General features: G+C 36.8%; 1 protein-coding gene across 47 annotated transcripts in view; it reads right to left on the reverse strand.

Moving 5' to 3' along the window:
• Window positions 1-16,616, reverse strand: part of MBNL1 (muscleblind like splicing regulator 1) — a 227,871-nt gene that overhangs the window by 161,983 nt on the left and 49,272 nt on the right. For 20 of the 47 annotated variants that reach the window (XM_033204069.1, XM_033204060.1, XM_033203847.1 and 17 more), the window contains exon 2: window positions 11,911-12,877. The exons of 19 other annotated variants lie outside the window; for them this stretch is intronic. In XM_033204069.1, the coding sequence (XP_033059960.1) occupies window positions 11,911-12,084 (174 nt within the window). In that variant the 5' untranslated portion in view covers window positions 12,085-12,877. Of the gene's footprint in view, window positions 1-11,910; window positions 12,878-13,033; window positions 14,392-16,616 lie in introns of those variants that run through there. 8 more of the 47 variants (XM_033203865.1, XM_033204039.1, XM_033203940.1 and 5 more) reach the window with 3 other exon arrangements.

The following is a 16,616-nucleotide window of genomic DNA, read 5'->3' on the forward strand; positions in this document are numbered from 1 at the left end:
AGATGAATAAAATCTCAGCCTCTTATAAAACAGTGTCTTGGGCCAGGCGCAGTGGCTCATGCCTGTAATCTCAGCGCTTTGGGAGGCCAAGGCAGGCAGATCACAAGGTCAGGAGTTTGATACCAGCCTGACCAACATGGCGAAACCCCACCTCTAGTAAAAATACAAAAATTAGCTGGGGGTGTGATGGTGCAAGCCTGTAATCCCTGCTACTCATGAGGCTGAGGCAGGAGAATCACTTGAACCCGGGAGGCGGAGGTTCCAGTGAGCTGAGATCACGCCACTGCACTCCAGCCTGGGCGACAGAGTAGGACTCTGTCTCAAAAAAAAAAAAAAAAAAGTTTCATGGTTCTATGCATTAGAAAAATAATGGTTATACTACTACTTTTGTGATTTAAAATATATTATATTTTAAGCAAAAAAAAAAAGTTATGAAATGAAACACTTCCTTATCTGATGCCTTTACCTCAATTCCAAGCTTTATCTTGGAATCTTGCAATTCTCATGGGTTTTTTCCTCCCCCACCCCCCCCCCAGAACAGTCTATTACTCTGATTTGCTATACTGTTCATCCTCTGTCTGCGGCATGACTTAAAATTCTTCCTGACTTTAGGTTTAGACTCTGGGTTGTCAGAATACTAGTTAAAATTTTAATATAAATTTCCCACATCAAATGAGAAAATCTAAACAAGCAATTATTCAGAAGTGACTTTCTAGATTAAGAAAAAACGTGAATGAGCATGTTTTAAACAGTACGGTTGCTTAAATTTAGGCAACTGAAATGATTCAACAAATACTTGCCCATATATGTACAACAGTCTAATATGTGGATTCTCTAATAATCAATATACTATATTTTTGTATATACAAGTTCACCGTATGGTGCTCCATAATCTTGCTAATTTAAACAGGTTAAAGTTAGCATAAAGATTGAAAGCATAAGCTCTGAAGACAGACTGCCTACACTGAATGTCAGTTCAGCAGCTCCCCGTGTAACCTTGTAAGGGTTAATTGTTCTTAGCTTCATTAGTTTATATAATCAATAGCTGAGGATCAAATCAGGGGAATAAAATTAGCTGTTTCAACATGTGCTACCTAAAATTCAATCTGACTCAGTTTTATCTCACTGAATTACAGAAACTGATGATGAGTTTGGTATAAATCTCTTACCACACAAAAATTAGTGGTGTACTCATTCTGACTAATACAAGCATGTATAGTCTTTTACAGCACACATAACCATGGTTAAAATTCATCTGCTCCTCCTACACTGACTATGCAGCAGTTTCCAATATATTTCATAACAAAAACTTCTCAGACACACAGGAAGGCATTTAATGCCTACTTGTGTGTTGCCTGAGCAAATCTGTGTTCTACTGGAACATTTTAAAATTAAAGACTAGAAGGGTTTTTAAGTATTTTATTATCCTATGATTATTTTAATCTCCGTTGTGCTTTTCAGAAGCTCGAAAGCTTATAATCACCACTAGTCTATCAACACCCAAAAAGGCTCTGTGTGTCATTCACCCTTACATCAGAATTGCCTATCACAATGTCTGGTAGCAGGTAATGAATGGTGAAAAGGTGAGGAAGAATGGATGATTTTTCTATAATTGAGATGAAGAAGTGGCATATATATTGGTCTGCATTTTTAAAAAAATTCTTAATTAAACCTCTGGCAGAATAATGTATATTTCTGGTGAGAATCTCTCCTCTAACATTATTCATCCTTAGGGGGAAATACAGAAGCCAAGAATAGCTAATAAAGATTCTTAAAAAAAAAAAAAAAAAAAACCCTCATTTTGCATCTTGTATCTCTCACTCTGCACACTGAACCCATTTTACTGTATGGTACATATTAAGCTACTACACGTTATTCATAGTTTAAAGGATTTAGAGGAGCTATTAAATAGACTCTACCATAAAAACACATACAATGTACATGACCCTAAATGTGGATGACTTTAGTTCATCAAAGTTGGGGGGGGATTTTTTTTGTTCTTAACATATTGGGTTTTCTTATGTAGACATTTGTTTTCAATTTATTACTCTGCTATGATTCATGGATGGCAATGTCTGGCAGTAAAAGTTCACAATGGTAAAAAAAAAAAAAAAAATCAATAAATAAACTCATAATGATAATCTTTTCTCATGGCTAGATTTAGATTTCATTAGTCTCAACTTAGCCAGGGGGAAATACAAGATAATGTGAAGAAAGATAGTTTATTCAGAGCACAGATCTCAGGTCTTTCTTAACAGGACTCTTTATATAAACAATGAATTCTTATTTCTTTCTTCATGGTTCATTTCTCGGTTGCCTCCCTTTAAGGAGAATTGTTTTATGAAAGGCAATGTCATCTACCCAAGAGAAATCTTATTTCAAACATGATAAATTTGGCTGTTTTTCTCTAAAACCTTTTATTTTTAATTTGGCCCACTTGGTAAGCTAACTAACACTATTTAGTTATAAATGCTTCCTAGGATTGGGAGATGTTACTACTTATTTTCAGTCTATGAACGATTAGACGAGCAAAGATATTTGAAAGCAAATTAACGTCTGAATGCAGTAATATGGAAAAGAAGGAATTACAGATGTAATTTATCCATGACAAGCAGATCCTAAACACTGATTATGTCCGTATTTTTGCAGAAAATTGAAAATGATAGAAAAGCTTCCCAGCTTTTCTGACTTTAATTTTCCAAGTTTTACTTTGTGTAATTTACTGTCAACTATTAACAGCAGATGCTTCTTGCCTTATTTGAGAACAGCCTGGACTTAAGTATAAGTGTTTCTGAAATCCAGAAGCCTATACACTAGGTCTGAATTTTATGCAGAGAGAAAAATTCTAACTTAAGATACTGGACTCATATGGGGTCTGGAGAAAACAAGGTCTTGGATCTTAACCTCATATTAACATAAACTAAAATATAAATATTGCTTAATAAATCTAGACAGCTTCAGAAGAATTTTGCTGGACCTAAAACTGTGATCTAGGGTTAAAATACAGGTGGTTACCAAGTGACCCATGATGATTTAGGGAGCTGCCACAGTTTGGTGTGGCCTGTGGCTATGTGAAGTCTCTTACTGGGGATTCCCTCTAGTTCTTTTATTCCCACTTGTGGTGCCATAATTGATAGTGTGAGAGAAAGGGAAGGGGAAAAAGGAAAGAGAAACCACCAGAGCCATTTCTTTCTCTCTTCCTCAAGTATCTCTTTCACTGACTCTGCAACTGCTGTCGAGAAACTTCCCCCTCCTGACCATTGCCACCACCACTTAAACTACTAGTCTCCCTGTTAGTAATCAGCTCCTTGAGGACTGTGTTGTTAATTGCCTCCCTAAAGTTTGACATAGGAAGTACATAAGTTATATTACTTAAATTGAATCCTTTTCACCTCCTAATGGTTTTCTTCCTCACATCTGAGTTTTTATACCTGGTCTCTTGACCATATCCCTATGATTAAATGCCAAAAAAACAAAACAAAAATTGAGTTTGATACTTTTACGATCTACCTGTTTCCCCATCGTTACTAGTATCCAGAAAACAACAGCAACAACCACACACTTGAAAATTTCAGAGCAGAGGAAGACTGGGGAGAAGCTGCAGTAGACAGGGCCCAGGATCAATAAGCACTACACTCAAAAAACAGGCAGGCTGAGTCCTCAGAAAACTGGGGGTCACTTGGAAGACATATTGATGACAACTTCCTACCCTAAAGGTTACACATGTGGGAAGCTTTGGACTCCAGCACCTCACTGCATACCCTGTCTTGCTGATTCTAAGCAAATGCCCTGTTGAAGACTAGCTTCAGGAAACAGAAGTAGCCCAAAGTTAAAGCTGGGGAAAACAGCACTGGCTCACAGCACGAGTTCCAGGTGTTTGGGAGAGGCCAACTCCCCTGAACTAGGCAAGTAGAATTTCTGGAACCCTAAACTGAAATTTAAAATACGTCTTTGCCATAGAAATAGTTTGACAAAAGCAGTTGGGGTCTGTGACTCCAGTAGTTCTCAAGATTTATGATAAGATAACACTTCTATGGAGCCTCTTGGGTTTAATTAATAACCAGGGTTTCCAAGGTACTGTTTATACTGAACTATAACTCAAGCATCCTCTGGGCTACTTTGGCTTCTCAGGGTTGACCTGATGACTTACTCACCTTGCTTCTGTGGAAAAAGACTTTCTAAACAATTAAAACTTTTGAATATGACTTTTTATGCACTGAGGAGGCAGCTATATAGTTTATACAGTGACTACTTATCTAAGATGATTCATTTAAAATTTTTCCTATATGGCCATATATTTTACAACAGATACAACATCTTTGAAAGTTGGTGGAAACATTCTTTCTGCTATTTTGGGTTCACTCCTTGACTCATTTGTTGACTTAAAATACAGTGATTACTTCTGAGTACTTACTGTTTTAGGCCCTGTACTATAAATTTGTCTTGGATATTCATTTTTATTCTTAAGTACTGCTGTTAGTTATGTTTTCTTTGTCGAATCCTTAGAATACGCATATGTAAATTAAGAAGCAGTGTTTTCCAGCAAACATAACGAAACAATTAAGAGCACAGACTGTGAAATCAGATTACAAGGCTTCAAGTCCACATTTTACTACTGACCTTGCATGTATTACCTAACTTCTCTGTATTTCAGTATGCCCATCTATGAAATGGAAGTAATACCAGCAACTATCTCGATGAGATTTTACAGGGACAAAATACCATGAAAAAATGAAAAGCACTGAAAATACTGATTGATATATATTAAGCTTCAATAAATGTTAACTCATCTTGTTATTTTACTCCATACAGAAAAAATTAGAAAGTATATTTGTGGAAGCAGCAGAAATACAAATCAGAGTAAGTACAGATTCTTTTGCCTTATAAAATCATTTGGGACCTGTTTTATGACAGGGCATTTCTGCTATATTCCAGTTATAAAAATGTGACTGTGTATATAAATACAAACAGCAGGCTGGGCGCGGTGGCTCACGCCTGTAATCCCAGCATGTTGGAAGGCCAAGGTGGACTGATCACCTCAGGTCAAGAGTTCAAGCCCAGTCTGGCCAACACGGTGAAACCCTGTCTCTACTAAAAATGCAAAAATTAGCTGGGCGTGGTGATACACGCCTGTAGGACTAGCTACTCGGGAGGCTGAGGCAGGAGAATTGCTTGAATGTGGGAGGCGAAGGTTACAATGAGCTGAGATCCCACCACTGCACTCAAGCCTGGGCAACAGGGTAAGAATCTGTCTCAAATAAATAGATAAATAAGTACAGTTATAAGAAGATAAAAAATGAAGCTGTTTTAGTTTTCTCTATAAGGAAAAATAAATCCATCTGTGATATGCCAGGTTTTACTTACTAAATAACCAAGACAGGAGAAGTGATGACAAGTTTGTCAAGATGAGAAGACCTCAGTTTCTCTTCAAAAGTGGTCTCTCCTCAACCACCTCCCTTACCTAGATGCTTTTCAAAGAGATTTACTTAATTCTGGAAGTTTTATGAGGGAAAAAATAATCATTCTTTTATTCCAGAAATGGCCCTCCTGAACATCCATCTCCATTCTCCTCTTCTGTCTTACCTACCAGATGCCTGATTTTAATCAAGGCAACAGTTTTTTAAAATAATAAACAAAAACAAAACAAACACACAAAAAAATACTTCCTAGCAATCCCTGCTACCAAAATCAGTCAATAAGAGACCGAAAAATTACTGGGTGAAGCTCAGAGAACCTTTGCTTAAAAAGAGCCTGGCTGGGCTGAGTTACAGCGTCTTGCCTTTTCTGCGTCCTGTGTCCTAGACTAAGGATACGATGGCTGACACTGCAGTGGCCACATTGCAATTTTGAAATAATCCTAAAGTTGGAAGCCATGTGCTCCTCAGGAACTAAGAGAGAAGGAACCTGAGTTCCAACGACTATAGAGTCACCAAATAGACCTAGACAACTGACCGAAATATACACCCCTAATTTGTTTATGCCAAATGCTGGGGATGGGGGAGGTATCTCTGTTATGCAAAGCTGAATCTAATTTTTCACAGACAAAATCTCTAAATCACTTCTGTGTGACCATGGAAAGACATGCATAAGATCTGAACCAACAGTTCTGAAGATGGACAATTAGAAAGCTGGAAAGAACTCAGAGATAACAAAACAAGAAAAGTAATGGTCAGAGATGGCCAAGGCCCTCAGGAATCCAGAGGACAAACAACCTGTCAGCCAAATTAGAAGATATCAGGGGTTATACTATTTAGTAATTATCAGGAATTTTCAAAACATAAGCTCACAGCATAGAAAGTTTTATCACTAGCAAAAAAATCAAACTTTATCTCAAAGTGAAAATATGTCAAACATGTGCCAAAAATGTAGGGATGATGCTGTAAGTAGATGTGCATTTGATGATACTTGTATAAGAAACAGTATTAAATAAAAACTCTGTAGTTGTTGTTAGTATATTATAAATGAGAAATCAGCATAAGAAGTCCTCACTAGAATCAAGCTTTTTTACAGTAAAATTCACGAAGAAATTACTATTCTAATAATCTATTATACTTCAAACAACTCAGAATTTCTATCAAGCCTTTCCAGGTGCTTTTACTTAAGTTGCTACATGCTAATAACGATCATTAGTGCTAAATCAAAGGCCATCTATCTAGTTACCCACTTCTACTGGCAGTCACGATTTTTGGCCTAGCTGTTAACATGGAAAATTGCTCACCTATCTAAAAGCACAGGATGTAGTACTGCTGAAGTTAAAAAAAAAAAAATCAAATTTCTTCAATAGGATCTCTTTGTAAGAAAATAAGAAGCTTTGTCTAAGTCTGTGGGAAGGCAGAGACATTGCTCAGCATGAAAGGTAACGGATTAGCAATGTTGATAGCTGAAATCCTCTACTTATCCTTGGCAAAGAAAATGACAAGATAAGCTTCCCAAACTAGGTCCCTAGGTATCTGTGCTAGGTCTGAGAAACATTCCATTTCTCACCTTTCACGTGAACTGGGCGTATGTCATACAGTTCTTCAAAAGACAATTCACCCCACACAGCACTGTCTCTTTTAAGTGAGAAACAGCCTTATACATGAAATTGTTTCAAGGCCACCGCATGGAATTTTGAGTAGCTTCAGACATCTGAATTACAACGAAACTGAATTCAGCTGTAAGTGCCACATTGCTTGAGGTCTAAATTGTTTTTAGTTTGTCACACTCACACAGTGAAGCAAGATATCATGAGAAAAAAAGTAGAAGCAGTGTATCAAAATCTTATAATATGAAGCAAAATAACTAGTTCTAGAATTACAGCAGCAGGTAGCTTGATTCAAAACATGGTTTAAAATTTATCTAATAGTCTAAAAAACCTTTACTCATTAAAAAAAAAGTTTTCTAAAAAAGTTCTAACAATATAAACAGGCAAATGAATACAATTACTAGTCTCACCAAAGCAACTGCAGCTATTGAGAATTTCATTAAAGAAAGGTTTATGTCAGAGTTGATGACACTGCAGCATATTCACAGGGTATTCTTTACAAAGTTGTGAAGCTTCTGCTTAGGGAGCTTTTATATGAAACACACTGCTGTGCAGGTTATGCCTTATAGTTAGTTCATCTCCAGAGTCATTAGGAGAAAACAAGGAAGTGATATGTCAATCTGTCACGGAAAAACACGTTGAATATATGTGCCAGCACAGTATATTTAATAATCTGTCAAAGTTTTAATACATGGGACATACCAGTGGTAAAAACCAAACAACAAAAACAATTCCTGGTAACACTCCTTCCAATTAGGACCCTACTAGATCAAAATTTTGATTGAAAATTGCATATTTAGCCTAAAACTGCCAGATATTTTATCAGGATTATCAGTGAAACTCACTTTTAAAATACGATGAAAAGTCTATGCCTGGGGCTTAGAAAGAACAGCAGCATCACAGGCAATTTCTGGACTGAGCGTAAACCATGCTAGCAACAGACCATCTTCTAAAATTTAACTATAAACACCTTTGGGACTACTCCATCATGTCTGGTTATGCCATTCCAATCCATATGTGACCATCTGGATACTTGATTTGCCTTACTGATTTTGAGTGTTTTAGTTGTTCATTCACCTGTATGTACATATATTTGTGTGCCCTCTAATACCTAATTTCCATACTTCATATATTTTGCTAAGTCTGCAGAGGCTCTTTAAAACTGTTCTCAGTGTCCTTGATTCTATGCCACTTTGCAGTGGAATCTGATCTCAAATTTGTCTATGATAAATCTGATCAGGGGTGCTATTTATAGATAGATATCATTGTATATAGCGAAAATAAATTTTATTTATCTTAAATAAAATTGCTCAATTTGATAAAGGAACAAGTGACTAAAGTTTTCAAAGGTAAAAGAATTTTGCTAGATTTTTTGCTAGAATTTTGCTAAACAGTAAATATAAAGGTTACATTCTCTTCCTCCCATCCCTAGTACCTGAAAAATGAACAGGTATTTGAAATAGAATTCAGTAAACAATAAGTCTATTTCTGTTGATCATATCGTAAAAGTTTTTTTTTTTTTTTTGAGGGTATAAATAACTTGGCAAATATTAAAATACATTCTGTAGGCTTTCTTTATATTGACTCCCTAAATTTTAGTTGAGAGCTCATGACTGAATAGGCAATTTGTCAGTAAGCATTATTTGAAACATCATTTTTGAAATATAATTTTCTAATGGTGGCGTGCAAGTGTTAATATTTTTCTTTCTTTTTTTCCTAAATCTTTCACAAGCCATAGGGGAACATAATCCTCTTTGGCATCAAATAATGCACCTTTGCAAATGTTCTGGATTTCTGAAATAGCTAATACACCTAAATCTATAGTTTGTAAGCAATTTAAGTCTCAGATTGAATATATACTTAAACTATTATAAATTAAAACTACAATTGTAAAAGGAAAATTAGAGAAATTATTAAGATTATTGTTTATATACTAGCACACATTATTACAGCTTTTGCTCTTTTATTGTTCTCATTCTAATTCTGATATTCTTAATAAATACCTACATTCCTTGTTATCATCTATTCTCATTTTACTTAGCAATAGATTTATTACAATACAGAATTCTACATTTTCATATGGTATATTTAAACCTAATTATTTAAACCTTAAAATCATCAGTATGCAACTAAAATACTATCAGCTAATTTTCTTCCCATTATCTTTGTAACATACCAATTGACTTCTTTTACATAAATGAATATTTTCTTGAACTGTTTGACTTCTGTCTTTTTAATGAAATAAATTCTCCTCTTCTAACTAGAAGTCTGCTATTAACGTAAGTCACCTGGGAGCCTGGCCAAAGTCTGAAGCAGCACAGCTGAAGGGTACAGCCATTTCATAGGGTCCTCTCAGAGAGTATTTGGTTTGCTTTCCTAACTTTCTAAAAATAGTAGATTACACAGGCCACCTCCATCTCATGGCTCAAGAACTCAGAAAAGGCTGGACTATGGACTTAAGCAATACACAGGACACATTTTATTAAAGAAGTCAGGATATTACAAGTTTTCTAAATTTTTTTCCGTTTACTCTGTGAGAGAATGCAAATGATCTAGCGGTTACTGGCATGGAAACCTCATAACGCTCCCAAATTTCAGAACTTCAAGCATGAGTCATACAGTTACTTTAACAGTTTTAAAATATGTTTTTGATCTATTTTAGCCACAAGACTGAATACAAGAGGACTGCTATCTGAAGGGAGGGATTCTAAATACTGTACAAAGAATCACATGTGTCAGTTATAAATACATACACACACACACGAAACATGTTTTTTAACATAAATGCTTAATTGCATATTCAAAATTGTTTTAATTCTTAACATAGTTATTTTACTAACATTTAAGAAGCCTTTTTCCTGGGTATGAAGCTCCATCATAAATAAATTTGTGGGGTTTTTTCCTCTTATTCAAATTTAAAATATTTTACCAAGATTTAGACACTGCGATTTAAATTTAAATTAAATTCAGTTTATCTTAGAAAGACAAAGAAAAAGGACAAAATTTGCATTGATTAGCTGCTGTAATGAGTTCATTTCATAAATACATTTAAAATCTTGAAATTATTTAAAGGCCTTGATGTGGCAGTTGAATCTTGTTAACCACACAGCATGGCATTAAGCAACCTTGCTGCTTTACTCAAAAAGGGACTGTTCTGTGGCCATAAGTGAGTAGCAACTAAAAAAAAAAAGATTTTGAGATGGAAAAGTAGCAACTGAATATTAATGTTTCACAATGTTTCCAAATGTTGTAAGGGCAGGTCTTCTGTGAAACCACTCAATGTCACGGCAAAATTTAATGTCCTTCACTTTGCAGCTACGTGTGCACCATCAACTGTCTGTAGGATTAAAAATTGGATTTACTATTAATTGGGTCAAAACAGAGTTACTTATGGCCACAGCTGGTTACCGACAAGAGTAATTAGCTCTCTGCCCCTCATTTTATGGGTCTCAGTCTCTAATTACACCTGAATTCAGGCGGCATGAATTTAGGAATACACATTCACGGAGGTACAACCACTGTGCCCTTCACTGATGCCTCTCAAAGGAAAGGCTGAAGAAAGTCTCAATGGGAGTTTATGACTTTTGCTTATTGATCTTTAGGACTATGACATTAAAAATAATCTAATATTTTAAAATATTTTTGTTGTTAATACCTCTTTTCTGTTCAACTCTAAAGATCATGTTCTTGGAACCTTTGCCAAAAACTTTAGCAAAATGAACAGCCTAAACTGGACCAGGAAACAATGAACTGAAACAATTAACTCATAACTCACCCTGATGTTATTAAAGACAAGATCATTATAGCACTATATATTTGTAAAGATAAGATAGACCTATGAGACTTTTACTTCTCAACATATGTAGAAGTGATAGTGTCTTCTCAAAGCTTCAAAGAATTAAATTAGGACATTAATATTCAAAAGCAATTTGATTAAACCAAGTAGGTTGAAAGTACCCAGGAACACATTTCTAGTCTTGACCTTGTGTGTCAAAATAAAGACATTTATGTTGTCTTTTAAAAGACTCATTTTCAAATATGATACCTGAATTACAAATCCAATGACATTTTTGAATGCCAAGAAATACTAAAGTAAATATTTTAGTATTATGGTGCTCACAAAAGCTAACTTTTAACATTTCTAGCTAAGACTATTACAAATAAAAATATAATCACGATCTAACAGAAAATAAACTACTAAGTTAATTCACTTTAGAATTTTTGAAGCTGGAAAAATCCAATAAACAATAGTACTTATGAGTTTCTACTTATTTATAAAACTCACATTCAACAAAGTTTGTCCCTCAGGTAAGGTGCTGCAGCAGCAGTTCAGCACCTTACTTCTAGTTGTATTTTCCACAAAATGCGTGGCTCTGGCCTTAAAATGCCCACAAAAAAAAAAGAAAATCCAAAATGTCAAAATATTAAAAGAGTAAAAAGTCTATCCAAGTTTAGCTGACTTTAAATCTGCTTCTCTTTTGCAACTATACAATGCCTTTACCAACAAATAAAAATCATCTTCATTCAGCTATTGCCATGGCCTTACATATAATATATGCATTGGCTAAACACTCACATGTAGCTACATTTACTATTTCTAGGGACAGACACTCACTTTGCCATTACTAAATGAAAAATATGTCAACACTTTCTGCTCTAGCAAAAAAAAAAACACGGAGTGAAAGGACTGATAAAGTTATTCATAACAAAGTTTGGCCAGACTTGATTCTGTTGCTTCTCATCAAGTTCCCCAGCCCAACATCATCAACACACTATAACTAAACTATGAACAAAGCAATCCATAATCCCAAATGCAGAGAACTGTATGTCCATATCCCCCTTATTCAATCATTGAATATCCTTAAAAGAATATAATAGTTACTCACTTTCAATGAATCAAAGCAGGCGATTACTCGTCCATTTTCAACTTGGCAGCTTTTCGAAGGATGTGCAAATTTACATTCCGTGTCTGGCCGTGAGCAAGTCCCCCTCTGGAACTCTCTACATACTTCCAGTGTTAGCCATTTTGTGTCCCGAATTGGTGTGACACTAACAGCCATGTTTAGATTTTACAGGTAGTTAAATGTTTCAGTGAAACCAACAAACCCAACCCCCCAAAAAAAGAGCAATAACCAAAAAAAAAAAAAAGCTGAACTGATGATGAAAATGTCCCCTCAAAATACTTTTCCCCACTCCCTGCTTTAAAAGTACATGGAAAATTGTGTCGTCAATATCAAGGAAAAGATCTCCCACTAGAAATTCACAGCATGAAACTGTTAATTCAAAGAGGTTTTGGTTTTTAGAGAAATACTAGGATTGTAAGTAGATGAACGTTTAAAAGTAGGGCCTGGTATCAGCCTTGTGCTCTCAGTAACCCCTTCCCAGTGCCAATTTGGAGCCCAAAATGCAAGCATGAAAACGTGGCAGACCCTTTGACACCGAATTTCCAAGCTGCTTTCAGCAAAGTTGTCTGAAAGGGAATCTCCTCACAGCTGAATTTGCAATGGAGTTTGGTGGTGCAATCGGTATTGATTAGTTTGGCATAGACAGATGCAGCAGTTTAGAGCAAAATCGAGAAAATGATTTTTTTTTTTCCTCCTTGATTTCCTGGCAGAAGATATCTTACTTTTTCAGCAAACTTTTCTTTTAACACTAAAGCAGCCTAGGGCAATGCCAGATACTTAGAGCTTTTCTCTTGATTATAAGTAGAAATGGGGGTGTCTGGGCTAGAGGTGGAGGGTGGATGTGCTGTCGTCACAGTCTAGCTGGCAGCAAGCAAGGCAAAAGCAGAGACTGCTCTAGAAGCGGTTCCAAGCAGCAGAGACGTCAGGAAAGGCACTTCTTAGTACCAACCTGTAGAAAAAAGAGATAGGTTAAGATTTACTAAGTAGCACTTCACTGATGTCCTACAGTATCACAACCTTGCCATGTGATACCAGACTAAGTAATATTCAAGTCAGCCTCTCTCTCTCCCTCTCTCTCCCACACATACACACAAAAAATACTTACAGTGAGGCATATTGCAGCCAGCCATCGTAGATTTATTAAAAAAAGGGGCCGTTTCCCCTTGTGAAGCAATGCATGGTAGAGAGATAACCAATCACAGATAGTGTTGCAGCAATATTCTGGGCAGAAAGCCAATAGTGTGGGTTGTCTTATGAAAGGTCGCGCCTGTCAGACGTTCATTACTATGCTATAAGCACAGAAAATGTCCATCAGATGTGACTTATTCCACTGCAAGAGGACGAGCATGTGGGTTTTGAATTTACCCAACATGCAGTTAGTGGACTAAACCATGTTAGTTTCAAAACAGCTTCTCAGACAAGTCTAAGCACTTGAAGATCATTACCGGGGAATAAAAAGTAAGGTTTAAAAATTGCAGCTGACTTCCAAGCTGCTTTCCCTCTGGCTCTGTGCAGGGACGGGCACTGAACAGCCTGCTCCGGCTGTCCTGACACGTGAATAAAAAAGGAAAGGGGTGTTTACAAATGGTACATTCTCCTGACCTATCCAATTCACTTCCTTCTAAAGCCCAAGTCCTGCCCCTCCACTGAAAGCAGCACTCATACTGTAAAACTATTCCATTGAGCCCGCAGACACTTTGTCAATATATCACAGGCAGGCAAGATATGAACAAAAGCATCCTTTATTCGTACATTTTTAAGGCAGAAGCTGAGGTCATGTGGGGAAAATAAGGAGTGCAGTGTTGTCAGTGTGTCTGGTAAATCTGAAGTCAACCTCAAGGGAGAAAGTGATTCCATCGCAGAAACATTAAATATTAAGTGAGCAATTTGATTTGAGCAGTGTGATGCACTTCAGAAGTACAATTCCAAACAAAGCTGGAGGGTAGGGGATGAGGGATCCCCTGTCGCCTGATGATCAGTTAACTCAGCACCACAAGACTACTTAGAGCAGGGCATTTTTACTTTTAACAACTTACTTTCTCTATCAGGATTTTTCTTTTTCTTTTTTCTTTTTTTTTTTTGAATGTGGCCAATGAGGAAAATAAGGCTTTAAAAAGTAAAATCTTCACATTTTAAAGAGGCAATAACACAGTATGATAACTAGTATTTGATTATACTTCTTCATGAGCCAAAATTGCTCTGTTGGCATATGGTATGTTTATAATTTTTGGAATTAAAGTATAGGATATAAATACATATGTACGTTAAAAAACATGAACATCTAGAACTTAAATTGTTTAGATTAATATTGCCATTTTAACACTAATTTTCCTTAAAAAAAACTACTTTCCAAAACTAGTTGGAAAATACCACAGTAAGACTACAACTTTTGATAGAGATTAAAAAAATCAGTCGAGTGTGGTGGATCATGCCTGTAATCTCCGCACTTTGGGAGGCTGGGGCGGGTGGATCAAGAGGTCAGGAGTTCAAGACCAGCCTGACCAACATGGTGAAACACCATCTCTATTAAAAATACAAAAATTAGCCAGGCATGGTAGTGGTGCCTATAATCCCAGCTACTCAGGAGGCTGAGGCAGAAGAATCACTTGAACACGGGAGGCGGAAGCTGCAGTGAGCTGAGATTGTACCACTGCACTCCAACCTGGGTGACAGAGCAAGACGCTGTCTCAAAAAAAAAAACAACAACAACCATGGCTGGGCACAGAGTCTCACGCCTATAATCCCAGCACTTTGGGAGGCTGAGGTGGGCAGATCATGAGCGAGGTCAGGAGTTTGAGACCAGCCTGGTCAACATGACAAAAAAAGTCTCTAATAAAAATACAAAAAATTAGCCAGGCATGGGGGTGGGCGCCTGTAATCCCAGTTCCTTAGGAGGCTGAGGCAGGAGAATCACTTAGAACCTGGGAGGTGGATGTTGCAGTGAGCCAAGATTGTGCCACTGCACTCCAACCCGTCTCAAAAAAAAAAAAACAAAAAAACAAACCTCATCCCAGTGTTCAAGAAATATTTTGGTTTTCAAAAAAGTTTCTAGGTCCTAATGCCAGTTTCTATATTAAAAAAAAAAAAAAAAAAGGTCCAGTCATAAAGTGTAAGCTGTGTCTGTCTTCCTGAAACTTTGTTCTGCATAAAGAATTACTCAATGATTTCATGCCTTGAGAATGGACCACTTGTATGGTCAACAATCTCTTTAGTCCTTCTCTTCAGAATCTTCAAGTGCCTCACCTGTAACTATTTTCTTCCTCTAAAGCCAGCTAAGATGTCAATTCCTCCAAAAGCTACCAAGATGTCATTACCCCCATCTCTATTCATCCATATATTAAAATACCGCCTTCTCTGAATTATCTCTGCACTTATGCCCTATACGGTGTTTTATTTCCTTATATAACTGACCCACTAGACCATATGGTTTTAAGGACAGAAAAAAATATTATTCATCTCAGTAACCCCATGGCTTAGCATAGTGATGCAAAATAGATGGAGTTCCAAAAATACTGGTAAATTAAATTATCAATTACTGCATCAGGATTTGGATTATCTCTAGGGTACAAAACATACAAACACACACGCATGAACACATACATGAATACAACACATGAACACACTGAAACATACACTTGAACACACATACACACACACACACACACAATCACTGCCTCTATAAATAATGTTCCAGGGTCACGTAGGCCCTTTCAAAACTGCCTCACAATCTAGCCCTGTCCTTGGACAGCTCCCTATCTCATTGCACACAGTAGCTTTTCTAAAACTTCATTCTCTTTCTCCATGTTCATTAGCAACAGTGGATAATAACATTATATGTCATGAGTATTTCATAGCCATATAACAGTAGCCCTTAAGCATGAACTTTTTCTCACCTTCCTATCCATGAGTCATTAACCTATCCTTCTGTTTCTTTCTTAGTCTCCCAGTTCTCCCTCCTCCTGCCTACAGTTAAACTTCCACAAGCCTCCACCTTGACTCATTCATTCTCAAGACCTCCTTCTCTTTCTGTCTCCTCTATACATGCACACTTTGTCTTTCAGCAGTTCCTTCTCTTAGCTTCCAAATGTATTAAAGTAACTCCAAAATGCAGAGGGTGACATGGCAGGAGGAAAAGGACCCTGCCCTGGCTATGCATCCTCCTCTCCCTAATGTACTTAATCCATCCTTCCCAAGCGAATATCTACCATGCTGTTTTTCTGCTTCTTCCTTTCCCATTCACTTCTGAATCCTTATCAGTCTGACTTTCACACCCATTACTTTACTGCTTAGCAAAGGTCATCAATGCTGTCAGGAAAGCCAAGTCCAAAGACTATGTTTTGTTCTTGCCTTTGCTTGACCTGTAACATGATTTACAACTCCCTCTTTCTTGAACCTTTCCCTTTTAACACACTGACACATTTTATCTTGTTGCTTCTCCCAGTGCTGTACCTCTTGTATCCCCCACCTGGAGACGAGTTGCTGAGGGTTCTTGGCAGGTGCCAAGACATGTGTGAGCTCCTGGGACTTGTTACATGCTAACTCCCTGTTTGGTCTGACACACACTTTCTCACCCCTGCAACTTGGCAAATTTCTTCTCCTTGTGTAAACTGCTGTTCAAAAATCACCTTCTCTATAGGGCTGGGCCAATTATGCTAAACATTATTCCATCTCAAAATGTTTTTGATACT

Source organism: Trachypithecus francoisi, unplaced genomic scaffold, assembly GCF_009764315.1.
Source record: "Trachypithecus francoisi isolate TF-2019V2 unplaced genomic scaffold, Tfra_2.0 Lachesis_group0, whole genome shotgun sequence".
NCBI classification, from domain to species: domain Eukaryota; kingdom Metazoa; phylum Chordata; class Mammalia; order Primates; family Cercopithecidae; genus Trachypithecus; species Trachypithecus francoisi.